This window comes from Prinia subflava, chromosome 21 (genome assembly GCF_021018805.1).
Source record: "Prinia subflava isolate CZ2003 ecotype Zambia chromosome 21, Cam_Psub_1.2, whole genome shotgun sequence".
In the NCBI taxonomy this organism is placed as follows: Eukaryota; Metazoa; Chordata; class Aves; order Passeriformes; family Cisticolidae; genus Prinia; species Prinia subflava.
In genome coordinates, this window is record NC_086267.1 from 5,152,789 (window position 1) to 5,178,292 (window position 25,504).

The following is a 25,504-nucleotide window of genomic DNA, read 5'->3' on the forward strand; positions in this document are numbered from 1 at the left end:
CACAGTGGGGTGGAATCGATTACTAATTACTAATAAAAGACACATATGCTTGCATCCATAGAAAACAGCTGTGCTGCACTCTGCTCCATTGTCCCACATAAATTGAAAAAGATAAATGCATTGCACAAAGTAGATGAGGCATTCATGCTTTGTTAAACTTTCCAGCCACTCGAGGGTGTGTTTGAAATTATGATGCATGTTAAATTTAAACAGATTTATTATCCACGTGTTCTGAATGTAATGAACACTTCACTGCCTCACATTTCCTACTTTAAAAATAGCAGATTTTCTAGACTGAACACACACGTGTGTCCTGTGTAGGTCTAACACAAAAGTTTTAGTCATACAGATGCTCTGAAGCAGCAATTAATGTCTAACTTTAAACATTTTCCTGTATATTTATGCACACACAGCTTCAAGTGCCCACAAGAGCAGGTACAATAAAAGATTTCCACAATAACAGTGGAGAAGTGCTGGGTCTTTTTAAACCAAAGGAATTTGGGGTACTTGGCATCAGAAGTTCTTAAATAAAAAAGTTTCATCATGAAAATTCTGCCTGACACACTCAGATCACTCCACCTGTTGCCAAAATCAGGATAAAACAATTTGAACTCTAAGGCCTGATAATTAGATGGTTGCAACCCCAATACATTTGGGTTTGGATAAACATTGTCCAGACTTTGTTTGCCCACAACAAGATTGAAGCAGAGGATGAAGATGCAGCAACACAAGAAGATCAGTATAGAGTGTGAAAATTATTGTTCATTATCTGCACTAATTAGGACTCTGGGTGCTCATTAAGAGGAACTAACTCACCTTCTTGCAGAGTAAAAAGGTTATCTCAAATCAGAGACACTACTTTTTGTAGTGTATTTTGTATTTTGTAATTAGAACAAACTCCCATGGCAGATACATGAGATTTCTGTGTCAGGTTTTCGCTGTGCAGAGAAACCAAAGATGAGATCTCCAAGTTCTACGTGAAATTTTCAGGCTTGATCCTTCACTTGCCAGCCCTCTCCTTATGCAATGCTTTCATTTAGACTATCCTGAGTACTGGTGCAGAATTAATCAGGTCAGCAAAGGGGCTGCCAGCCACAATTACTGCACCTTTAAATACTTCTTTTCACCGTCAGTTCAACTGTTACTCTTCTATTTTTAAATCGGTTTCCAACTCCAGACCCACGGGCAGGGGGCAAATCCTTCCCCAAAAATGCCACGGACAAGAGGCCAACACCAATCTCAGGTCTGGAGGTTATTCCCCTTTTTCCTACAGCTTGTTTACTGAATTGTTAAGCATTCTGGCAGCAAATGGAAGGGGGTGGGGAAGAAGACGAGCTGCCACATTTCTAAAATTAGCATCTTCTGTCTCCGAGAAGCCTGTGGAGATTTAAAAAAATTAGGTTTCTCTGCAAGATGCAGAGAGATGTGGAATTTAACCGGCGTTACACGGCTCAGATCCTGAGCTGTGTTTCATACCTGCAAGCGAGTTCACCTGCCTTCCCTTTCATCCCCCGTCTCCCAGCTGTCAGTCAGAGCCTATTACAAAATACTCATTCCATTTTATGGTAAAAAGGGATTGCATTCATGTGTTCTGTCATCCCCAGGCAGCTCCAGGGATCTTCCAGCCGCTCCCTGGGGTCCCAGACTGTTCCCTGTTCCAGGTCACTCCTGCTGGGCTCTCTCAGCCTCTGGGGGGCTGCAGTTCCCTGCTCACTGATTTTCTCCCCCAGGTGTTGTTTTTTGGTGCTCAGGTGCCAGGCCCTGCCCAGGGGATGTGTGGTGTCCCTGTCCAGCGTGGGGTGTGAACGCTCCTCGCTGCAGGGAACTGCTGTGCCACGAATTGAGCATGGATAGAGCCAGGACTGCTCCAGTTCCAGAGCTGAATTCTACAGAAATGTTGGTTTTAACACACACACTGCCATGAGAACACCATTAAAAGTGACATTTTGATCTCTGCTGTTTGTTAATAAAACCCAACAGTGACAGAACTGATGGTGCCTCAGTTCCTTCAATGCCACCATTGCCATTTGTTCTGCACAAAATTTTATATTAAACATCTTAACTAGAGGTGGCTTGAGCAACTTGAATGAAATCTCTTACTTTGGCTTTATGGAGTTTCACCAAGTGGGAAATGCTTTGTAGAATAGAATTTTTTAGATTTGTTTCTCATGTCAGATTAAAAAGAAGGAACTATTTCAATGAAGGTTCAGACTATTACAACAGACCTGTGCTGACAAATCCTCACCCAGAATATTGGCCTCTCACAGATGGGCTTTAAGTCAGAAATGGAAGAGACTCAAGAATAAAACCCAAGTTTCTTTCCAAGAACCACTAAGAGTGCCAAAGTCTCCCTTTGGATCACCTCGTGAAGGAACCAAAGGCTCAGTCATGACACAAATGCAGACTGGCACAGGCGCAATTACAACATATGGGACTGGAAGGCTTTGTTCCAAAAGTCCCTTTTCTTCTTTTAGCAATTATATTTATTCTGCTCCTATTACAAGCCACAGTTCATGTCTTAGGACAACTATATTTGCTTAGATTTGTTTCAGGTGTTGGAAGCATCAGTGGGCAGAGTTACAGCAGAGAATTGTGGAAAGAAATAGGAAGTTTTGGTCCATCAAAATAGTTACTGGCTTAAAAAGTCAGTATAGTATATGGTATATATTATTATATATACATATATTATAGATTAGATGTAGCTGGTAGTCTCTAGTATAGATTAGACATACATAAATTGAGATGAGATGAGATATGAGATGGTTTAAAAAAATGGAAAAAACTGCACATTTTGTTCTAAAACTTAAAAAATAGGTTTATTTGAACCTGGAGCGAAATGGGTTTTTTCTTTTTAATCTGATATGAGAAACAAATCTAAAAAAATTCTATTTTACAAAGCATTTCCCATTTGGTGAAACCCCATAAAGCCAAAGTAAGTGATTTCATTCAAGTTGCCACCTCTAGTTAAGATGTTTAGTATAAAATTTTTCTGGACCTGAGTCTTTTCAAGTGCTTCCTGACTGGAGAGAGAAAAATCCCATAAACCTGACCCAAAATCAAATAAAAGGATCCAAGAGACACAAGTCTAGGCCTTGTCACACCCCAGGGCTGTCCTGCAAACAGCACAGAGGTGCTGCAGTCCCTGCCTCAGCACAATTCACATTGCTGCAAGTCAATTCTCTGCACATATCTCTGCCTGTCACTGCTAAATTACAATTACAGTCACCTCTTTTAGCTATTTGTCACTGATTAAATGAAAGCACAGAACTCAGTTTATCTGATTAGCCAGTCTGAGCAGCAAAAAAATTAACCTGCAAGTGGCAGCTTCACTGTTCTTAGTGAAGATATCTCAGCACAGATACCCTGAGCCCACTTCATGTTTGCTCTGCCCTCTCAGGCACAGCCCTTGGAAATTTCCAGGATCAGAAATTCCACTCAAAGGTGATCTTAAAGGTCCCAGGGCATGAAACTCCTGTCTCTCTTTAAGGCAAACCCCTGCCCCCTCCAGCACAGGGAATTCAGCCTGTCCTCACTGTCCACAGGCCACGGTTTCCTCATCCTTGTAATGAATTATGGATGCCCCCCATACACATCTGTTACTCAAATCACCAGTTAATAATGTATGAATAAATGAAGAGACTGCGCTGAGGGGAGAGAACTGTGGGGGACCAAACTTTGAATTCTCTGCTACAGCAGCAAGCATCAAAGCTGTACTGCCAGGCTTGACCTCAGCTGGGTTTTATTTTTTAAGAGGGTTAGAACTAGCCTCTTATGAACATGAATGGTTGAACAGCAGGGGCATGGCATGAAAGCTGGCCCAGAAACACGGGGAAAGAATGAAACACCAAATGAAAAGCTTGCCAGAAGCACATGGGTATCAAAGGTCTTCGCTATCTTGTGTCAGTCTGAACTGGGAATGAAGGTCACAAGGAAATTGATAATTCTCCCCAGAAATACTTTGTTAATTCTCACTAACAGAGTTCTCAGTCAGGGAAACTGATGCCATTTGAAAATACAAAGCCTGCAAATAAGAAAAAAAGAGGAAGGGCTGCTGAAGAAGTTTCTAAGTTTACAATAATCTCGTGCATCACATGCTGCAGAACTGTAACTCCAAGCGCGGCTGGATCTCCAGTCGGAAACATCACCAAGGTGTGCTGAGGAGCCCCAGCTGGAAACAGCGCCCAGTGTGGGCTCAGAAGCGGCGCTCAGGAGGGGACAGTGCCGCGACACGGCCGCGGTGTCGCTCGCTGCCAGCGGGACGCGGGGCGGGCTCGGAGCGCTGCGGGCTCAGGGCGGGCTCGGGGCGGGCTCGGGGCGCTGCGGGCTCGGAGCTCTGCGGGCCCGGGGCGGGCTCGGGGCGGGCTCGGAGCGCTGCGGGCTCGGGGAGCTGCGGGCTCAGGGCGGGCTCAGGGCGCTGCGGGCTCGGGGCGGGCTCGGAGCTCTGCGGGCTCGGGGCGGGCTCGGGGCGCTGCGGGCTCGGGGCGGGCTCGGAGCTCTGCGGGCTCGGGGCGGCAGCACCGGGACCGTCCCCGAGCAGCACAGCCCCTCCCAGGGCAGGAGGGGAAACCGAGAGCAGCACCGAGGCTGTTCCATCCTCACAGGAACTGCAAACACACCTGCAAACACCTCACCGGGCAGAAGGGCACGAGAATTCAGTGCACAATGCACGGCAAGTCTTAGCACAAAAAGCTGTGCCAGTCCAGGGAGTGTCTCCAGGGTCTCAGAAGGGCGTGCGGCTCATCCATCGGGATAAGCATCACCTCTGCAGTGCTGGAGACTGATAGAACAGCTATTTCTCCACAATAAAAATGAACGGCAGTCTGTCACTGCATTGTCTCTTGTCCCTAAATCACCTGCTTATGCTGCACCTTTCACAACGATAAGGAAGCAGGGAATCTTCACAGCCCCCTCACAACTGTAACTTTTATTATTGCTTTGAACTTTATTCTGACTAAGGTAGGAAGTTTGCACATCTTGCCTGGTACTCGCAGCCAGTTCACAACTTTGCTGAGAGGCAAACAGCAAACTGCTCAGAGCACAGCCTGTCCAGTCCCCTGAACCAGGGCAGGAAGGCAAACCAGGCTCTGAACCAGACACTGAAGGACTCAGAGACTCTCTGGTGATTGGCAAAGTCCCTCTGATATCACAGCCACATTTCCAGGATGTCACAACCATGCTACTCTGTGCAGAGAATCCAGACTTTTATCCCTCCACTGTCTGTAAGAAGCTTGAATCCAATATCTGGTACTTGTACTATTAAAAAAGCTCTTCCAGCTGAGGATTAATCATCTCAGTAGGACTGTGCAAACGCATGTGAGATGAGTGGGGAAGGTTATATAAAGCCCACAGAGAGAAGGAAAATGCAGAATAGAACTGAGGACCTGCCTTGCACAGCACCTGAATGCCTGCAGGTGCTTCTAACAGTAAGATGCATTCCGAATGCTGGCTGCAATTTACTTGTCAGTCATTTACTTGATTAATTATCTCCTCCAAATGGCTCATCACCCAGGGTACCTGAAGTGTTACAACCATCATTAGAGATGCAGTGGCGTGATCCTCAAGCAGGCACAGCCCCCTCTGCACAAGCACACCCTGCCATGAGACATTCACCTGCCAAATGAGTGTCCAGAGCCCCGGAAACACACAGCACTGCAGAACCACCCGAGAACTGGGAATGGCTTCAATGGACTGTGTACCACAGGTAAAGATAACTGCACAGTCAAACCTGATCAGCATAATCCTCCCCAGCAGAACTCCTGTGCAATCACTGAGAGAACGCGGGAACATCAGCATCGTGTGGCAGCAGAAATCGTTCTGTACACACAGCACTGAGTAATGACATTCAGAAATGATGGGCAGGGTTTAGCACAGTGCATCGTGGTGGAGTTTCTGTTGTTTAAAAGCCAACCTTCCCTTCCTCCATCAGTAAACTTTGCAAGGCACACTCAAATGCAAGGTCTACAGCTCCTGAAACTGCTGTGGAGTAAACAATTCATTCAGAGAATTGGGAATTGCTCTGTCCTTAGCATTATGGTTTCTCAGAAGCAATACGTGTTTCATTTGCTGTAAGTGGAATGGATTTTCATTTACTTAGTAGTCTTTGTATTTATCTAGATACTATGGCCATAATTAATAAAACATGCCTTCTTAAAGATACAAGATCTTTTGAAATGACAGTGAGCTGATAAGATCTAAAAAATATTGTCCTCTAACAAACAGGGTCAAATGGCTGAATGTCTCTGAGCAAGTGAGGAAAAGGAAGAGTAATGTGATGTTATGAAAGTATTACTGAACAACAACTGAGCCCATAAGCACAATTTATCTCCTAGCAAAAATTCTAGTGGATGCAGTAAAAAGAATAAATCCACCTACTGTGTTTCTGCGATGGGCTTCCTAAATCCATCGTCTTGTAGAGACAAGAGTGTTTTTCTCAATTGCCTACGTTAGGAAGTAAAAATTCTCTGCATTTTCCCTCCGTCTTGCTGCCTCTTCTGCAAGCCTGTCTCCGTGTCCGTGAGAGAAGGCAGTTTGAATTTCATGCCGTGTGTTAGCTCAGGCACTGAGGAGTCACTGTCAGCTCTGCGATGTGCAAGCTCCTTTCCTCTCCTCTCCACAACCCCGAGGAAGCGGGGGAGAGGAGAGGTAGGATTTTAGCTAAACTACTTTTTGCTAGAACAATTAACCCTTGGCTGGCTGACAGCTCCTCCCTGGTGTCTCTCGTGTGGGTTGACACTGAAATGTTTGCTCCTCCGAGGCAGCAGGGGATTCTCTCTGACAGCTGTTTAATGCTCATGATCCCTCTTTTAAGGTTTCCTCTGCTTTTCTCTTCCACTGCTGAACTGGGAGCTACAGTCAGACACCACCACAGCTGTGATTTCCTACAACCACACGAGGTGCCCCTGTTCAATTATGCCAGAGGGACTAAGGGTCACAAATCCTATGAACTTTTGAAGTTTACTTTGTTCCCCAGTCCCTACAGCTGCTCAAACTTACAGAGATCTCTAATTTCTCTGATCTCTGGATTTATTCTCCTCCAACTAATGTTTGCTGCTTCTTCAGGTAGAGCATTTAACACCTCTAACCCTGAACATCCTGAACAGAATTATTTGCAACGAAACCAAATTCACTGCTGCTAGAAGGATGAAATGTGGAAGCACCTGTGTATACCACTTCATCCCAAAAACCTTAAATTTTCAAGGTAACAGAACAGAATCCTGTTCATCCCTCTGCAGTGAATTTTCAGCCATGTAAGAACAAATGACCTTGCTTCACTTTCTCAACCACCAGTTCTAGAAAAGAAACAGCTTAGTAACACCATCCCACTGCCAGTTCCACACTCAACCAGGTCTGCAAAGGTTTCCCCAAGTTTAGTGTTTTCCTGAGAGAACTATTATATATATATAAATATATGAATATATGTATATCTGTATATATGTATGTATGTACATATAAAATCTGTAGATATTTGCATCTCTTGAGAGAGTTTTAACTTTTTAATCCCTGCCTACAGTAAAACCTCTCTGATGCAAATTTTTACTTAGAGCTCTATGAGAAAAATGAGTCAAATTAACTAGATTTTCCTCACTAACCATTTTCCTCCAGAGAACAGCATGCAGGATTAAGCCCAAACCCTTTTTTCCCCCTACTTCAAACAGCACTTTGTAGTCCATCTATCCCTTTTTCCTGCTGGTAAATGAGGACAAAACCTGTTCTGCAATCACGGATCTGAATGCTAGTGCTTCTAACATACTTCTATTATCATATTTAATTCTAGCAAATGAGCATTTTGAACTTTCATTAAGCTTCATTTCTTGATGTTTGAGCATTATCTTGACAGCAGCCCAGCTCCTGCATCTGCCACTGTTCCAGAGACTTGCCTGCTGCTGGAGCACATTTTCTTGGAATGACTTTCCTCTGAGTTTCACTGGTGGTCCCACACACTCTGAGCACCTGCAGATGTCAACACAGAGTTCATTCACTGTGACACAAACCTCAAGCTTTTTCTTCCCTATATCCAATCACAAATCCTGCTGGGAATCAACATCCCCCCTTTCAGTTCAGTTCAGTGAGAGAGACACCAGTTAAGGGGAGTAGAATAGTCACTAAACAGTTTGAAAATCTTTTGTCTTCTTCACTGAGCCAATTGTCTGGAATTTCAGCATTTCAGCAGGGAAAAAGATTACTCCTCCAGGGAAATATCAGTGGTTGTGATATTGTCAAAAACAATCTCACTCACTCTTCTCTAAACTATTCACAGCTCCTCTATTTTGTGCAGAACATTTTCAGCATAAAAGGGCCATAATAGAACAGCTCCTTTTCACAGTGGCTACACAGGTTTAACTCCTGGTTTGTACTTCTGAGATCATGAGTTCAAGAATATTCTCGTTTCTCCTCTACAGAGCCAGCAATGCAGCTGAAGGCTCCTGGATTTGCCTGGGAGATGGCAGCAGCCTCACATCAAGTGGTTCCTCATAGTTTGATAACTGTAGAAAACCACTATGGTTTGCTTCAGAAGACAACTGGAGTCATTTGTTCTCTCAAGAAACAAAGCATTCCTCTCTCTGATGAAGCATTTAACCTCAGATCAAACTGACAGATAATGTTCTGATGTGAAGATAAATAGAGAACTGCTTGGAGATGAAGGGCATTGAAATGTTTGGGGAGGTGAGCAATACCAAAACTCAGGGAGGTTCACAGTATCACAGGCAGGGACTTCTTGGATTTTAAAAAACTATTTCCCAAACTCCAAACGCAAACCAAAGCCAGTCATGCTGTAAGACACACAGGCTGTACCTGGGTGCTTTCAGGGGAATTAAGTTTACCAGAACTATCAGCAGATATAAATAATTTGCTTGTGAGAAAGTGCAAGAGGCAGAGACTGAGTTCTTGTTTACAGAGCCTCCCTGAGTGGCTTTGACTGACAGGCTTATTCACAGCTAATGGCAGCATCTCCAGAACTTCCCCCAGATAATGCCAATATCGCTGCACTTCGTTAAAAAATACTGGATCTCCTCCCCTCCCATCTCTGACAACACACACAGGCTGAGCACTCACATGAATGAATGAAAGGAACATATTTTTCCTCTCGCAGCATTATAAAGACCTTATTTTTAATTGCTCCAGCACTGCTGCAGTCAATCCAGAAGTTGCTTTTCTACCTCTAAACATACTGTACTTATTCCAACCATCTGACTGAGCACGATTTTTACCTATTTCACTGTTATCAGGGTCAAACCAGGGTAACTTCCCTGCTGCCAGGTACAGCTATCAGGAACTTTTATTCTGCCTTACTGGTTACAGATAGAGTTACCCTGGTTCACACCCCTCGAGGGATGCCAGGTACAAAAGCTGCACTCAGCTGGTCCTGAGGCAGCTGAAGTTGGCAGCCCTGGGTTGTGCCAGGCTCTGTGACCACGGGCACGGGATCACCCAGCAGATGGCAACAGCGATCCAGCCCCTGGCAGCAGCGATGTCCTGAATCACACGGTGCTGTTTGTTCTCTGCATTTGTCCCATTTCCACACACCCAAACCTTTACAGCAGCAGATACACGAGATAGGGCAGGGACACTTGAGGGACAGAGAAGGAAGAAGAAGAAGATGGTGACATTCAGGTGATTCAGTTTCCAATCCAGGAAAAAAAACACTGATTCTGCACCAGAGTTCAGGGAGTGCCTTTTATCTCGTTTTGCCCAGTTAAGTTTTACAGGAGAAGCAGAGCTGCCACATAAATTGAGTATTCAGGTAACGCTCCCCTTTTTATTAGAGCCTCATGATTCACCAGCACAAAGCAAAGAAAGGTGAGGCCAAACTGCAATATTCCTACAGAGAAGGACCAACAGCACCTCTGTAGTGCCCATTGCTTTTCGTGTCAGATTTACAACCTTCTCAACATTTATCCTAACAAACCTCCACTGAGACAACAGCAGGTGGTTTTTGGTATTTCCTGATTTTAAACCAAAATCACTACCAAGGATTTTGAGCTGTGTGAGCTGCAGACAAAGCAGACACCTCCCTGCTCCCTGGCAGGTGTCAATTCATGGGTATTTGGGCTCCTGCCTTACACGAGATTGCAGCAGGAATGTCTGAGCCTGAACAGGAGTTAGGAGACTAAACACCTTCAGGCATCTTGGCACAGAGCCTCCAAAAACTACATTACAATGCATTTCCACAAAACAACAGGCAAACAAAAATCCCAACCAAAAAAAGCTAAGAAAGAAGTTAATCTAGAAAGTTTCAGAGATTTTCATAACGTGTTGAATCTATTTGGGGTAAATGGCAAGGCTTAAAAAGTTCACTTGATTCAAACTAAAATCACTGAGGAAAAAAATACACATTCCTCAAAGACAGGAAAAAGGAATCTGAGTCACATTAGCTGAAAGACAAGATACTTAAGCACAGTCATAATGAAGTCCAAGGTCCTGGGCTCCAGTGGTTCATTCTGGACTCCTGAGCCTCCTGCTCAGCCCTTTGCTGGCAGCAAGGAGCCAGAGATCCTCCAGGGACCTTGTGCCATACATCATTCCCAAATCCCTGCCCTCCATCAGATGCAGGAGATGCATTTATGGAGTGTGAAGGAATGGACAGAGCTGAGAACTGCGAGTCCCAGCCAAGGTTATTCTGCCTGCAGTGACCTCAAGACACCTCCTCGTCCTTTACAATACACTCTGTTTCACTCAAAGGGACAATTTTTTATCATTTTTTCACCTCTTAATGTGATTTAAAAACACTCAAAGACTGAACACTTTCAAACAATTTTCTTTCTAAGACTTGAACAGTACTAAAGAATTCCACATGAATTCCACAAATCCGGAACCAGCCTTTTGCACAAACTCAGAATTGATTTGGTTTCACTCTGCTGTCAGTCCTCAGATCTACTCCAGACCACCACCAGCCAAGGTTAAAAACCTCCAGGGTTCAGACTCCTTTGTGGTCTACAGATTTCACATTGCAGAAGAGTTCCCAAGCAGCTGATATCAGCACCCACTCTTGTCACTCTCTAGATCTTACCAGAGTTATTTCAATTCTGAATTGCTGAGGTTGGACATTATTATTATTTGTATTTCAGAACACATAAAAAAGACCTAAACATGACTGAGAAGCGTCTGTTGTGCAGGAACACTATTCCCATTTATAATCAGAATAAGAGACAACACAAGGATGAAATGAAGTTACAAAAAGAGCCAAACAAAAAGGCAAAAACAGAATCAGAACTAGAATCTGGATCTGCTGAGCAGTCCAGTATTGTGTCCTTAGATTCATATCTTCATTACAACAATCTGTGGGCTCATTAACATAAATTAGTATAAGCTGACATTGCCAACAAAGGGAACAATTGTGCATTCTGCAAACCTCACTTGTGCATTTCTGCCTCTGCAGCAAAAGGGAGGACAAACAGCAGCTCTCAGTGTCCACTACAGCCTTGTCCTCCACTCAGGAAGGAAAAAAGGAGTTGAAAATACAACTCCCAGCTGAGACTGTGCAAAACCTTCAGGATCTGGTGCCACAATTTTGTGTCACACCACGAGGAGAGTGACATATTTGAGTTCAGTTGTTAAAGGGATAAGAGTGTGTCTGTTCAGGTTGGATTCAAACTGCACCAACAAAACCCAACCCCAAAGCAGGTCCCATTCCTCCCTCACTCCCTTGTGCAGAACAAGCAGAACTGCAGCATCAGGTCACGTTTTATTCTTAGCTGATGGGCAGTTTCACAGAAATCTAACTTTAATTGGCATTTCTGTCAGACAGCTGATGCCAATTCCCAAAATATCACCTGCCTGTCTGTTCTTCAGCTCAGCTTGTGCCACGGAGTGCTTTGGTCTGGGAGGGACCTCTGCAGATGCCCCAGCCCTGCCGTGGCAGCAGCTGCTCACAGCCAGGCAGATGTTGGAGCTGAAGGCTGGCTCAAGGGCTTCTCCAGGCTAATCTGATGTACCACATATCTCAGCAAACAGGATTTTGCATGTCTGTGCACAACGCTCTTTCATCAGATTACAAGGGAAAAGGGAGTCTAGACATGCCAGAGCATATTTGGAAAATAGAGGATTACTGAATTTGCCATATCCCTCCTTGATTCTGGACTCTCCCAGTGCTGCTGTAATAAGGACTAATGACGTTATATATAACCAAATTATGTAAAAGTTAATTGCATTCCACTCAGATTTCCTTTTTACATAGCAATCTGCTTCCTGATCCATGAACAGCCTACACAGAAAAGGGGAGATTTCACTGCAAAAAAGCAACAGGTTTTGAAAAGTGTCTGAGTTGATGAAACATCAGAAAGCTGCACAAGAGTGCCAAGAGTTCCAACCACTGAAGATGAGTAAGCATAAAAGGAGATTGCAGGTAACTGTGATACAGAGGGGCCAAATTATCAGGGACACTTAATTAACTCATGGAGTTATTGCAACCAGTGGTTTCACTCTCCAGCTCCGTCCTTTCCTAAGTCTTCTGGCAGATAAACTCACCCAAATATGAAAAGAGAATCATTGGGCAGCCTGGGCCTGACCAAACTGAAATGTTATTTCTGAAGGCCCAGGCTGCTGCAGCAGCAGTGACACTCAGCAGTGTCACTGTCACTCTGTGAGGGTGGCTCAGGGTCTGTCACAGCAGAGAGACAAAACCAGACCAGAGCTGCAGTTAATGAGTTAATGAGTTAATGAGGGAGCCCAGGCCAGGCTGCAGTGGGTGTTCTGCACCAGCCTGCAAAGGGATTCCTCAGCCCACAGCAGCTTTTGTTCAGGTCCAGACCCACTTCCACTGGAATGCTGCAAGTGCTGCCCAGGCACAAGGGAGACTTTCTCTCCCTCCAGCTATTTCTGCCTTTTCCTTGCACTTTGTCCCATCTTTGCACACTGACAGAGCTTCACGCACAGGAATTTGTGATGCACATCCAGGAGTCATCACCCTACAAATAAAAAATGAGTTCCCTAACAGACACTTTGTGTGGTACAGCAGAAACTGGAATAGATCACCTCACTTCTGTTGTGCCAGAATACACAAATGGTGCAATACACCCATTTCACATCTGAATTTCTGCACTTCCCTTTTTCAAACTCCTTGCAAATCAATATAAGGAAAGAAGCACACTTAGACAATGATAATGGCTTGATGGCTCTACTAGGAAAAGTAACGTGAGTAAATGTGTAAGAGATAAGAACTAGGATAATGACAGTCAATCATGGATAAATTATTTCATTGACAGGCTATTTTTAATACAGTAACAATATAAAAATATTCAGCCAGTAAAAATATACTTATCAGCACAAATTGTAAGCCAACAGAAAACGAAAATTATCTCACAATTGCTGGATATTTAACCAAAATTACAAAATTATGTCCTGTGAAAACCCAGCCAAAACTTTTAGTGCTGTTTACTTCATATTGTAGTGGTAAATTAAATGCATTTCAAGCAAATGAGTCCTGTGTTGAATAAATGAAGTTTGGTTTAAATATTAAGCTAATAATATTTAAAAAATTATTTTAAATGCAAAAAAACACCCAGCCCCTCCTCCCTCAGATATCTTCCATAGCACAAATTCATCTGCCCAGACATCAGTTACACAATTCCCTCCCTCCCACCCCAACTCCAGTCTACACTTGATGTGCACAATCACATCTGTAATCTCCAGAGCTTCCTAAGAGAAGAGCTCATTTTCCCTGCGCGAGCTGTCAACACTGAAAAAAGAGCAACAGCCAACAATAGTTACTCTTTGAGCTCTGCATCTCCCAGCTCAGTTCAGACAACTCCATGGCACAGAGCCACAACCTGAGGCACTGTAAATCCCAGTCTCATCAGCTTCAAGAAAGATTTTCCAGAAGCATTGGAAAGAATCAAGGAAAAAAGTTGCAATCTCTTGACAGTCTTATCCCAGGATGCTAATTCGAATTTTTTACAAGTTTTACAAATTCAACACATGAAGGTCCCTTCACATGACTGAAGGTTCACAGACTGTACAAGCAAGGACAGAAGAAAGATTGATTCAAAGTTATCCTTTGTGTACAGGGCTGTTTGGGGGATTTTTTAATGCACTTTACCCAAACTCTAGTCACAATACCAACTACACAGGAAAAAGGGACTGAGGAATACACAACCATAGTTCCCTCAAATTTAAGGAAAACCAGCAGTCCCATATGAAATATCAATACAATACAAGTAAATTTGGAGAAGAAGAAGAAAATACATTTTCAATACCAAGCTATGAGATGAAAGGATGGCACCTTGCACTCACCTACTGTGAGGACGTTTGCAGAGAGGAAATGGCAGCAGTTTCCCTCTTGGAGGATGGATTCTTCTCTTTGTGTCAAATCCCCTGCCACAGGTTTTGGAGAAGTCAGAGCCATCTCAAGCTTTCAGAGCAGCCCAGCAGCAGTGCTTGGTCCAAGTCAAACAAAGCACTTCAGTGCAGATATCTGCAGAAAGTTTCCGTCCAGCAATGAAAATATCTGAGAAAAAGCAACAATTTCAGGATGTTGCTGCTTCGCTTGCTTTGGAAGGGCCAGTGAGTGCCTTCTCTGGAATTCCACATTCAGGAGACTGTCCCAGTTTAATTCTTTTGACACATATTCCACTCAGTGAACGACAGAACTGGCAGAATCGGTGTGGAGAAAGAAGCACGGAGCTCAGTCTGGACAGGATGGATGTGAGAGCCCTTCCCGGGAGCACAGGAGTTACAAACATTCCATGGATCTTCCCAGGGCTTCTTGCACGTGGCTACCCTGGAGAAGACATTTTTTAAATAGTGGAAGTTACTTCAACTGTGAGATATTTACTACAGGAATACACTTAGGTGATACACATTGGACTGACCTCGGCAGACAGAAGGCACCAACTCTTCCTTCCCTCACCCCAGGACTTTCCACAGACAGAGAAAGCTCCATTTTTGCCAGCAGCAACTTCTCCAGAAGCCAAAGCACTCATGCTGGGGTTAATTATTTTATACACACAAACACACAGAGATATAATATGTACACATAACACTGAACTCAGTCATTCTGCACAACAAGTGAATGTATTGGGTGCATCTGCCTGGTGATGGCTCCTTCATTCACTTCCAACAATAACCCTTAGAGCTCTTTGCTCCTCTTACCTGTTGTCAGCTGTCTCCATTCCGGATCTCTGTCATTGTCTGGCATTCCCTTTCCCTTTCCTTACCTGTCTTCTGCCCACTGGATACAGAAGACTCACCTTTCCAAAACTTTCAGAGGGTCAGAAAGACTTTTTTTTCAGAAAGAAGGTCAAAGAAGGCTCCCTCCAAAACAGCAATCACACCAGACAGAAACCTGGGATCTTAGTGCTGGTAACTGTTTGAATCTCTGGGAGTCTCCTTCAGTTTGTAATTACAAGTTGAGCTCTGAAACATTGCCCTAACATGTTTTGTTGTGAAAGCACAGATCCAGTTTGACATTATTTTAAAGAGTGAGGCCAATGAAGCTCACTATTAATGACAGTGATTAGAAATAGAGGAGGGGGTTTGAGACATTTGTAGCAAAAAATGAGTAAGAGAACGCCCTGCTGGAGCATCTGCCTGTGTGAAGCTGTACCTCACTCCTTGTCTTTGGTGCCTCATTCCCCTTCTTTGGGAAGTCACTTCCTCCCTGCCATTATCTTTGCACCAAGCCCCACCTTCTCCATTCTCGTGCTGTTAAAAACTCCTCAGCCAGTGAAGTAACACCCTGATGTGGAGCCAAATGCATGGCAGCTCCGTCTAAGGGACAGCAGTGCTTGGCAATATTGATCCTGTAAAAAATCAGTATCATTACAATCATTTGTTTCCACACTTAAATGGGAAATACCTCACAGGGCATCCTGTGGCTCTGCCATAGTTATGGGCATCTCAGTGACATTCCTTTGGCAAGGAATATCTTTATTACAGAGCACATCTGGAGTAATTAAAGCCCAAATTATAATTTTGGGGCAGATTTCAAAAGCTGACTGGATTGAGAGGGGAGGAAGGTAACAGATTATCAAAGATACATCCTGTGCCCTCCAAATACTCATTCTTGTACATGCTGTCACCTGTCCCTGTAATTGTATCCCTTCATTGTTCCCTGACATATACATAATTAGGTAAAAGAATACAGAGCAAACATTCTGCTTTAGACTGAGCAAAATCAACTCATACATTTCCACGTGTTCATTTAATACGTTTCACTTATCCATTTTGTGCACTCCAAAATAAATGGGTTTTTTTCCTCTAGGTTAATACTTGAATTGATACAAAGAATACTCTTTAACACAGAGCTGACTTGTTTTGTTTAGAATGGAACCCAAAGCAGAAGTTAGAAGGCATGTCAGGATTTAAATCAACTTGACCTCTGTGAAAAAGCCAAAACTGCACCCAACAGCATTTCTGGAGCTGCTCAGTCGCATGCTCTGGGCAGGTACTTGTGCAGATGCCTCAGTTATCATCTGCTTTGGGGCAACTCCTGACCACAATTTTATAGCCACTGGCCACAAAATGCAATTTCTGGTACCTATGCACTGAATGCTTAACCCTGGGATTGATCCAGGAAGCCACAGCTCATAGGACAGGTGAAACTGTTTTAACATCCAGACAAGGTCAGCCCATTGCCTTTGCAGAAAGCTGAAAGGTGGGTATTTACTTTGCAGACTCTCTCGCCTCTTTGCTTCAGGGCTTTTTTGAAAGGCCATTTCCTCTGCAGGAAGTTCAATCACTGTGACTCAGGAGGACTGAATGGGCACGGGTGCTCCTGCTACTGCCAGGGCAGAACCATTCCAGTGAAAGCAGATGAGCTTTACACGGATGTGGCTCGTTAAATATTTTATTGTCTCGAGTGATGTCAAATTCATGTTCTTTATGCTTTGTATCTGATTGGGGAGCTACTTTGAGGCAGCTGATCCCTGAATGTCTTCACTTTCCATTTTAAAGATGCTCTTCCTGCACTCAGTCCCATCTCTCACAGCTTCCTACAGATCCTCAGAGCTCCCTTCCTCCCCCCTCTCTTCAGCATATCTGTGCTGGTAAAAAATAAAAGCTGAGCCCCTCGTCCCAAACCAATCCCTTAAATAAATCCTACGCAGCCAATGGAAAAATACACAATGAATCCCTAAAAAACACAGATTGGTATCTCAGAACAACATCCAGGGGCCAGATTTCCTATGAAAGTAAATGAAAGAAGCTCAGTTGGCTTTCCTGGAAAATTTGTTGTGAAGGATTTATGATGGAAAATATCAGTTGCACTGTCTGGAAATGCCTCACCTGTGTTACAGCAGGAGCCACGGTGGCTCTGAGAACAGCAGTGCTCATTGACAGAGGACATCAAACAGCCAGAGGAGAGCAGCTGTATCTGTTCAGACCACACGAACAGGATTTAAACTGTCAGCACAGGCTACGAGCCCTACCTGAGATTATTGTGTGAGGCTCTGTATTCCCTTGGAAAAAAGGGCTTAAAACCCTAGAGAGGCAGGATCCATATCACTTACAGACAATAAAAGATTATAGATAAAAGCATTAACAATTCTCTAGCCATTTTTTATATCGCTGTAGTATTTAAAGCTTAACCCCACAAGAACTGCTTTTGTTCAGGGAGGTTTTGTGTGGCATGCACAGAACGCAGACAAGCTCTGATATCCTCCCAGGACAGATACACTGATACCACGCATGAAACACACAAAAACCAAGCCATCCCTTAAACCTGAATAGTTTGATCAGGAAGCAGATCAATGGATAAAAGATCAAAGTGCCGCCAAATGGGAGGGGAAAAAAAAATACTTTAAAGCATTTAAAGTGAGAGCTGGGATTTGCTTTCTGTGGCTGCCTGTGCCACGCTGCTCGTTTGAAGGAATGCAGGGAATGGCAGGGGATGAGCTGCACGCCCGGGCACGCCGGGCACTGCCAGGGCTGCTGCAGGGGCAGGAGCTGCTCCAGCCCCGAGGAACACTCGGGGTGTGTGAAAACCTTGGGGTGTGCAAACACCTTGGGGTGTGTGAGCACCTTGGAGGGTGTGCAAACACCTTGGGGTGTGCAAACACCTTGGGGGTGTGTGAGCACCTTGGAGGGTGTGCAAACACCTTGGGGGTGTGTGAGCACCTTGGGGTGGGAGCCCACATCCCCCTTCCCAAGGGACAGAGAGCACCCACAGCCACAGAGCCCCAGCAAACAACTCGCTCAAAAAGGAGAAAGTGAAGAGAAGGCAGCCAGGAGGAAGTCAGGAGACCTTTGTGGTGTGTTCACCTTCACCCAGAACAGCCATCCCACTTAAAAGGAACGCTTAATTTGTCAGCTTTTCCTCACCCGCCCCTCGCGGCCTGAGCTGGAGCTGCCCTGCGTTTTTGTTGGATGATGTAACTGAATATTCCTTATGCAAGTAAGCAGATTTATTATTAAATTATTTATTTCAGGTTTGTATGGACCACATCATATGACTTCAGCATTCGCTTTATCAAACAAAATGTGAAATTTGTAACAATTTTTACCTTTAGGGGTAGACTTGTTTGTAATTCCCTGCCCTGTTTATCCTGAATTGCCAAACCCCTCTGGGTTTTACCATCATTCCTTGTCACCAGCCAGTTCCCAGACCTGTCTGAAGTGACAATGGAAACACGGCAGCCTCTTGCTTCTGAAGAACATTTGCATTTTGTATTAGCAAGGGAGAACTGGCAATTTCTATTAGGAGGCAAGTGGAACTAATTAAGCAGAGCTCTAAATCTCATCCAATAGCTTGGCTCAAAAGAACTTTGAAAATAAAAGTTTCATACTCTAGACCACAAAAAACAAAAAGCCTCAGAGAAGAAACGAGGGGAGGAAGATCTCCTTGTTAGGAGACAGACGGGAAGTGAGCACTGCTGGAAAAGTTCTGCTGCACTTGGGAATTTGTGAGTCATGCTGAGGAGAGATGGACCATGGGCTCCAATGCCACCTGCCATCAGATATATCACATTCTAATAATGTTCATGCTGGCGGTCTCCAGAAGTCTGATATTTTAAAATTTTTTTTCTTCAATTTCACGTAAACGAGCAGGAATTTCTTTTAAGAATACCGTCTTTAATCAAACTGCTTTAATTGTGTACAGCAGCTAATTGCTGCACTGATGAATCTCTAGGATATTCAGGAATAATTTATGCTGGGGGAGCTACAGAAAAGGTGGCAACTTGTGTTCCCTTTCACAGTGGCAAACATCAGCTCACTCCTGAGGATCCCTGGAAGGGCCAAACACAAGAGCCCAAGCACAGGCAGACAGACACTAAGAGAACATTGCAAACAAGAAAAACACGCTTGTGCTTGGCAGCTTCAAGAGGACGCTGCAGTTCTCTCTCTCTCTTTTTTTTTTTTTTTTTTTTTTTTTTTTTTTTTTTTTTTTTAACAAATATCCAAACCAATTTCTTAAATGATGAATCTCTATTAGCAGGAATGGGAACCACCCAAACCACCCTCGTTTTGTCAAACAGAGGGCACTGACATGCACACATGGGAATTACAAGGGTGCAAGTCTTTAGTTCCTGATCCACTAAATATCAAAGTACAGCTCTGCTTCGCTCTCCACCTTATCGTGGACTTTAGGACTTGGTTAGTCAATAAATAACATTGCTTCAATAACCTCATCTCAGTCTAAACTCACAGGAGGGGAGGAAGTGGGATAGGTCACTTTATACTGTAGCAGACAAAAACCTGTTCAGTTGTTTAAACAGAAAATATTTCACGTCATCCTTTCAGCAATCCCATGAAATAATGCCATTATAACTCACCCCAAAGTTGTGTTCTTGAGGTTCTCCTCTGCAGGCTATAGAACTTCTTCCAGGCACCTCAACTGCAGCTGCCATTGTTTCCTCAGGCTCCATTCCTTAATTTTCTTTTTTTTTTTTTTTTTTTTTTTTTTTTTTTTTTTTTTTTTTTAATTAAATAAAACCCAAATTAAACATTTTCAGTTAAGGGCACAGAAAACTTCCAGAGAATCCGTTCCAGCATCTAAGGAAACCTGGAATAACAAGCTGTAGGGGTGTGGGGGATATGTTGAAGGGGAGAAGAGGCAGGGAGGAGCTTCTTTTAAATTATCTTACAGTAACTAATCCTGCAAGGAGAGCTGAGAGGAGACATCCTCTGGACATCAGACTGAACACAAAAAGTGCTGTTGCACTTTCTACATAACTTGGCAAACACCTCAGGGAATGGGAACTCCAGAGCTGGGGCAGCACTTTCAGTCTCTCCCAGGAATGTTAACATAGAAAAATCCATCCCTCACCTTCCTACCTGGATTCCCTTGTAGTGTCTGAGGCAACCCAGAGCTCCCTGACAACCATTAAGATGTCAGACGATTCTACAGGAGCCATTCCCTAATTAAATGGAAACAAGAGAGGCCGTGATGAACAATAAAAAAAGCGGGCCAAGATCAGGACCAGGCACACCAAGATCAGGACCAGGCACACCAAGATCAGGACCAGGCACACCAAGATCAGGACCAGGCACACCAAGATCAGGACCAGGCACACCAAGATCAGAACCAGGCACACCAAGATCAGGACCAGGCACACCAAGATCAGTCTCTCCAGTTTCACGCTGCATTTGTGATGCAAATGGACCTGAAATCCTCACTCGGGTCATGCTTATCTTGATGTCTGCGCCCAAAATTTCTCCCAGGACTGCACAGTCTCCTGTGCAAAAAGTAGGAAGGAAGGTGAGAACTTTGTCTCAGCTTGTGCAAAGGTTTGTCACAGCCTGCACTGTGCAGGTTCCTGTCCAATGACTCCGCTGTGCACCTACGTGTGCTGAGGGGAAGTGCTCCACCCCCACAAAACGAAGGCAGATTAAACAATGAATAAAAATTTGGGAATTTCCTACAGATTGTGTCTGTGCCCCAAGCAGTAATGCTGAGCCCAGAATTGCAGCGACTTGCAGCAAAATCTGGGCTGAGGAGCTGCCCACAGTGGCTGTGGATGAGCTGTCCCCTCACAGCAGGGCTTGGCTCAGGCTGGGCTTTCCTTCTGTGCCAGCTGAGCCTGGGGGCACGGTCAGGACCCACTGCCCATGTCACAGCTGCCACCAGAACTGTCACAAGAGATGGACACAGGGGTTGCCATCACCCAGCGAGGCCAGAGGTAACAGTGGAAGCAGAGGTGAACTCACAAATGAGGTCAAGGCAGTGGAAGTGAAATAAGATTCAGGCATAACACTGGAGAATCTATTTCAGTATTAAGATCAGATCAATTTAAGCTCATCATGGGAAGAAGTGGGTCATTTTAAAGATAACTAATGTAGAATTGAGATATCTGAGTACATGAAAATTGTATTGCAGTAAATTCAGATGATCCTTAGTAACTGCAAGGCTATCTCTGCTGAAAAGTCTCTTCAGCCTCATCCTCTAACCCACTCAGATTCATTTACACAGTAATTTTCTCAGCTCTGGGCAAATTAACAAGAACAAATTCCAGTGATATTCACAAGTATGTTGTCCCCTTCGAGCTGTATTTAGGAACTGAGGGCTCTGTACCATTTATTTCAAAACCAAAGTGAGATTGTGTTGATTTGAAACTATGAGTACAGGACTTTAGAAGAGCCTTGCACACCATGTATTTTCCTGCTCTGTTGTTCCTCAAGACCATTCACCAAAATGCTCTCAGCCACTTTGGGTTAAGTATGGAGTAGCTTTTAATTCAGAAAAAATACAGAAATGATGAATGAAAACAAAAGCCTCTTCAGAAAATGTAGAAGGAGCTTGGCTATAAACTGGAATGTTATCATCCTTTTTTGCAAAGCTAGAATAAATTTGTTCTTTGGCTGAGAATAATCAAAATACGCTGCATTATAGGAGCTTATCTTGCCAACAGAGTCATTAAATGTAAGAGTCAGTGAGCCCTGAGTGTTTCAAGATTCAGTTATACAGGTTTACATTAAAAACTGGGTATCACAGAAGCAGTCCTGGTAAAATACTGCCTATTAAATAAAAGCCCACTGTTAACAGCTCTGCCATGACAAATATTTCTGTATCTGGTCATGGCCTCTACTCTCTGTAACAAACCCTGTGTGCCCAAAGCAGAGCCTGTAACAAGCAGTGCTCCTGCTGAAGAGCTCAGATTTAAGATTTCTCAGAGTTAAAATTTCTCCCTGTCCCCACAGGCAGTCCTGAGGCCACCAGAACACGGTGACAGTGACACCACCCAGCCTTGGCCACGTTTAGATAACTCAGTGTCCTCGGCCATCACTGATTCCCCTCACACTGAACAGTTTCTCACAGCTAATCTCACTGGGCAGACAGGAATTCTCCCCAGCCCTGAGGTTTTTGCAGCCTCAGTAAGGACAGAAAAAGCTTTCCCAGTAGACAAAACTTTCACCACATTCTTTTGAACAATAAGTTAACTTTGAGCTCCATTCTGAGCACGGCATCAATTTCCTACCTCAAACCAACCACAGTCAGCAGTGACTCTTATCCCACTTCTGTTTTATTTTATAACAGGCAAACTACCTCTGCCATGAAACAGAATAGAAATCTATAAATTATCACTCTGAGGATTCAGGGTATGTTTAAGATCTACATCTGAACTCTGAAGCCTGAGGCATTTGGAGCATACACAGCCCCAGCAATCTGGCCATCCTTATTTGCCACATCCCTGCAATCATTACCTACATTTTTACGTCACAAAAGAACTGAAAATTATTTCTCCATAGCCCAAAATAATGAGCAAATTTTTTAAAAAATTAAAAATTTTTAAAAATCAAACCATGCATAGCTTTTCGAAGTGTCCTGCATGTCTTTCCTCCCAAGTTAAGACTGGGCTGTTCACTCACAGAATCAGCCACGTTCTATTGCTAAACTGGTATTTTATTTAAATACCTGAAGTTGATTTTACATCCAACCTCTCTTATCCAGGTCGGCTTTCATTTTGGTTTCGCACACCTGGGAAAGCTCAAAGCTCAGGTTATTAGCTCAGAATGAATGCAGTAGCCCTTGATAAAAGAAGCAGTTGTCCACTTAGAAAAGCCTAAACTTGAATCAAAAATGCGGTTTGCTTCATCCCTACGAGCTCAGAGAATCTAAAAATTTAGGACTGACAGAATTCCAAGGTTCCTGAACATTTTCATGAACAAGAGCAAGCGTGATAAAATAAAACAAACATCAGACACGACGCTCTTCCCATTTCCCCTCTTCCTTCAAAAAGACCACAGCAAAAGCAGCAGCAAATTCAGTTCCAGCTCTAAGGCTGTGCACGCTCCTGGGGTAGAGCGAGTTACAAACTTTGTTTCTAACGCCCAAAAGGGAGCAAAACCTCAAGAGAAAGTAGCAAAGCAAGGGGAAAACACACACCTTTGTCTGTCCCGGCCGGGCAGTGCAGAAGGGCTGGAGCGTCCCGGCTTCATCCCCGGGACAATCCCGGGAGGAGCGGGCCGGACCCGCGGGGGCTGCAGAGAAATCCCGCCCCGCTCGCACGGGCTGAGGGCGATCACAAAGCAGCCTCAGAGCCCGAACAGTTCAGCTCCAGGGTAACAAGTTCAAAGTGGGAGGAGGCAGAAGGGCTCGGAAGGTGGTAACAACGCCGAGCTCGCCTTCCCCCGGCATCCGCAGAACCTGTTCTGCAGGTCGGGAACAGAAGCATCTGCCCGCTGCCCCGGCTGAAAGCGGCGCTGCGATTGTCTCCCAGTAGGTCTGCAAAGGCAAAAGGAGATTTTATGATGCGCAGACGAGGAGCCTGTGGGAGGAAAAGTTAATCATTGCTGAGCACCGAGGGGTTTTTTACATTTTGGACTTCCTTGTGGTAACGTCGGAGAAGCAGCTCGCTCCCCTGTCAGGTCTGGTAGCAGGAAAAGCAGAGAAGCAGGGCATGGAAATCAAGAAACTTGGCTTCCAAAAACTCCATCAAAACCACGGCAGCTCCGTTTAAAAACCGTTTTAAGGCGGTTTTCTGAAGTCACCAGTATCAATCAAGACACAAAGGAGAAGATTCAGAATTTCCAGATCACAGTGTAACAATTAACATTTTATGCATGTGTGTGTTTATATCTCTGTATGAATATATATCTGAAAGCATATCACAAAATGGGAAGGTTACTCGGCATGCTGCACCTCCTCAGTTCAAAACACACTGACAGGACCCCACCCTTCAAAACATCACAAAACAACTTCTGGAATATAATAAAATCCATATAATAATTCAAAATGGGCGTATACACAGAACTTACACACATCAAATGTTTTAACATTTGTTGGCAGAGTCCTACCTTCAGCTTTATAAATGGTTTCTGATCTAATAATTAAGTGGTCATTAGTCAGGATTTCAGCTTTGTAAAAAAAACCTCTCAAGTTCTTCTTTGGTTTCTTGGTCCATAAAATAAGAAAATCGTATTTACCCACTTCAGTAAAAGGGCAACAAATACGTTTGGTATTTTTCTTAACAGTTGAGCTATTGGACATGTGAGATCCACACAGCTTTGCCTTTAAACAAAAATCAAAACATGAGAGATTGGCTTGGAATTCTGAACAAAAAGATCCAAGGATTGGTCAATTAGTTTTAATTTTTTATATCTTTTAAATTCTCTAATTTAAGGTGGCAGCTTCGAGTTTCTTATTTAAGAAAGATCCCGAAGACTGAAGTGTGAAAATGTTCCGCTCCAGACCCCATTTCCCGTGGGACCTTTCCTGATGCAGGTGCGTCCCCTACTGTTCGACGACGGAGAAATTTTCAATTTTTTTTTCCCTAATTCCATTAATTTTACAGCTACAGAGGGAACAACCCGCGATTCCACTGTTGCGATACACCCTAACAAATACAAATTGTTCTGCTTATCTGTAAGATTCATCACGGCTTTACTTATCAACTTATACAACTTCTGGCGCAGTTTAATTAGAACTTTGATACCATGACCTGTGCACTAACAGGCTGCTTGAAAGGATTACAAATATCCAGTTTATTTGTGGTTATGTTTGGCCATAGGGAGCCTTTCCTTGCTTCTCAGTGAAGAGAAAGGAAAAAACTCACCAAGCTCCTGCTCTCCCAGAACTTTCCACTGAGTTCTGCAATATCAGTGCAAATTCTTCAGGAAAACACCTGCTTTAATTCCAGTGAAAGTAGTTTTGTCAAATAAATTAATTAAATGTGGACCTGTTTAACTGCCCCTTCACTTTGGCGTGCTCCAAAACTGAATTTACAAGAATGCGACATTAAAATCTGATAGGAGAAAACAGAAACGTGTTTTGGCAGAAATGAATGTACCAGACCTCAGAGTGTAAATACAGATACACACACACACGTAGAGGTTGTAAACATTAACAGAATGCTGCTACTGCCATTAACATTATTTTTTTAAATGGTTTTCAAATTTTAATTTTACGAAAATTTTAGCGTTATTTTTAAACCCCGTTCCCAGTGGCCCAGCCACAAAGGAACCCCCGGCAGGCACTGAGGGACTGATTTGGGGACAATTGCACTGAAAATTTCCCCAGTTCTGTCACCTCCTGCCAGCCTGCAGCCTTCATCCCGCTGGTACCAGGATTTTGGGGATGATGCCCTGGGCATGGTGATGTGTTTTGTGTGCTGTTTGTTGTTTGCCTCACGTA

At 43.9% G+C, this 25,504-nt stretch overlaps 1 protein-coding gene across 1 annotated transcript in view; it reads right to left on the minus strand.

Moving 5' to 3' along the window:
* PLCH2 (phospholipase C eta 2) overlaps window positions 1–23,519 on the minus strand; it is a 73,623-nt gene extending 50,104 nt beyond the window's left edge. The window contains exons 1-2 of the mRNA XM_063417286.1: window positions 23,258–23,519; window positions 14,230–14,716 (exon numbers count right to left, since the gene is read on the minus strand). Coding sequence (XP_063273356.1) covers window positions 14,230–14,341 — 112 coding nt within the window. The 5' untranslated portion in view covers window positions 14,342–14,716; window positions 23,258–23,519. The remainder of the gene's footprint in view (window positions 1–14,229; window positions 14,717–23,257) is intronic.
* Between the last annotated feature and the right edge of the window lie 1,985 nt (window positions 23,520–25,504).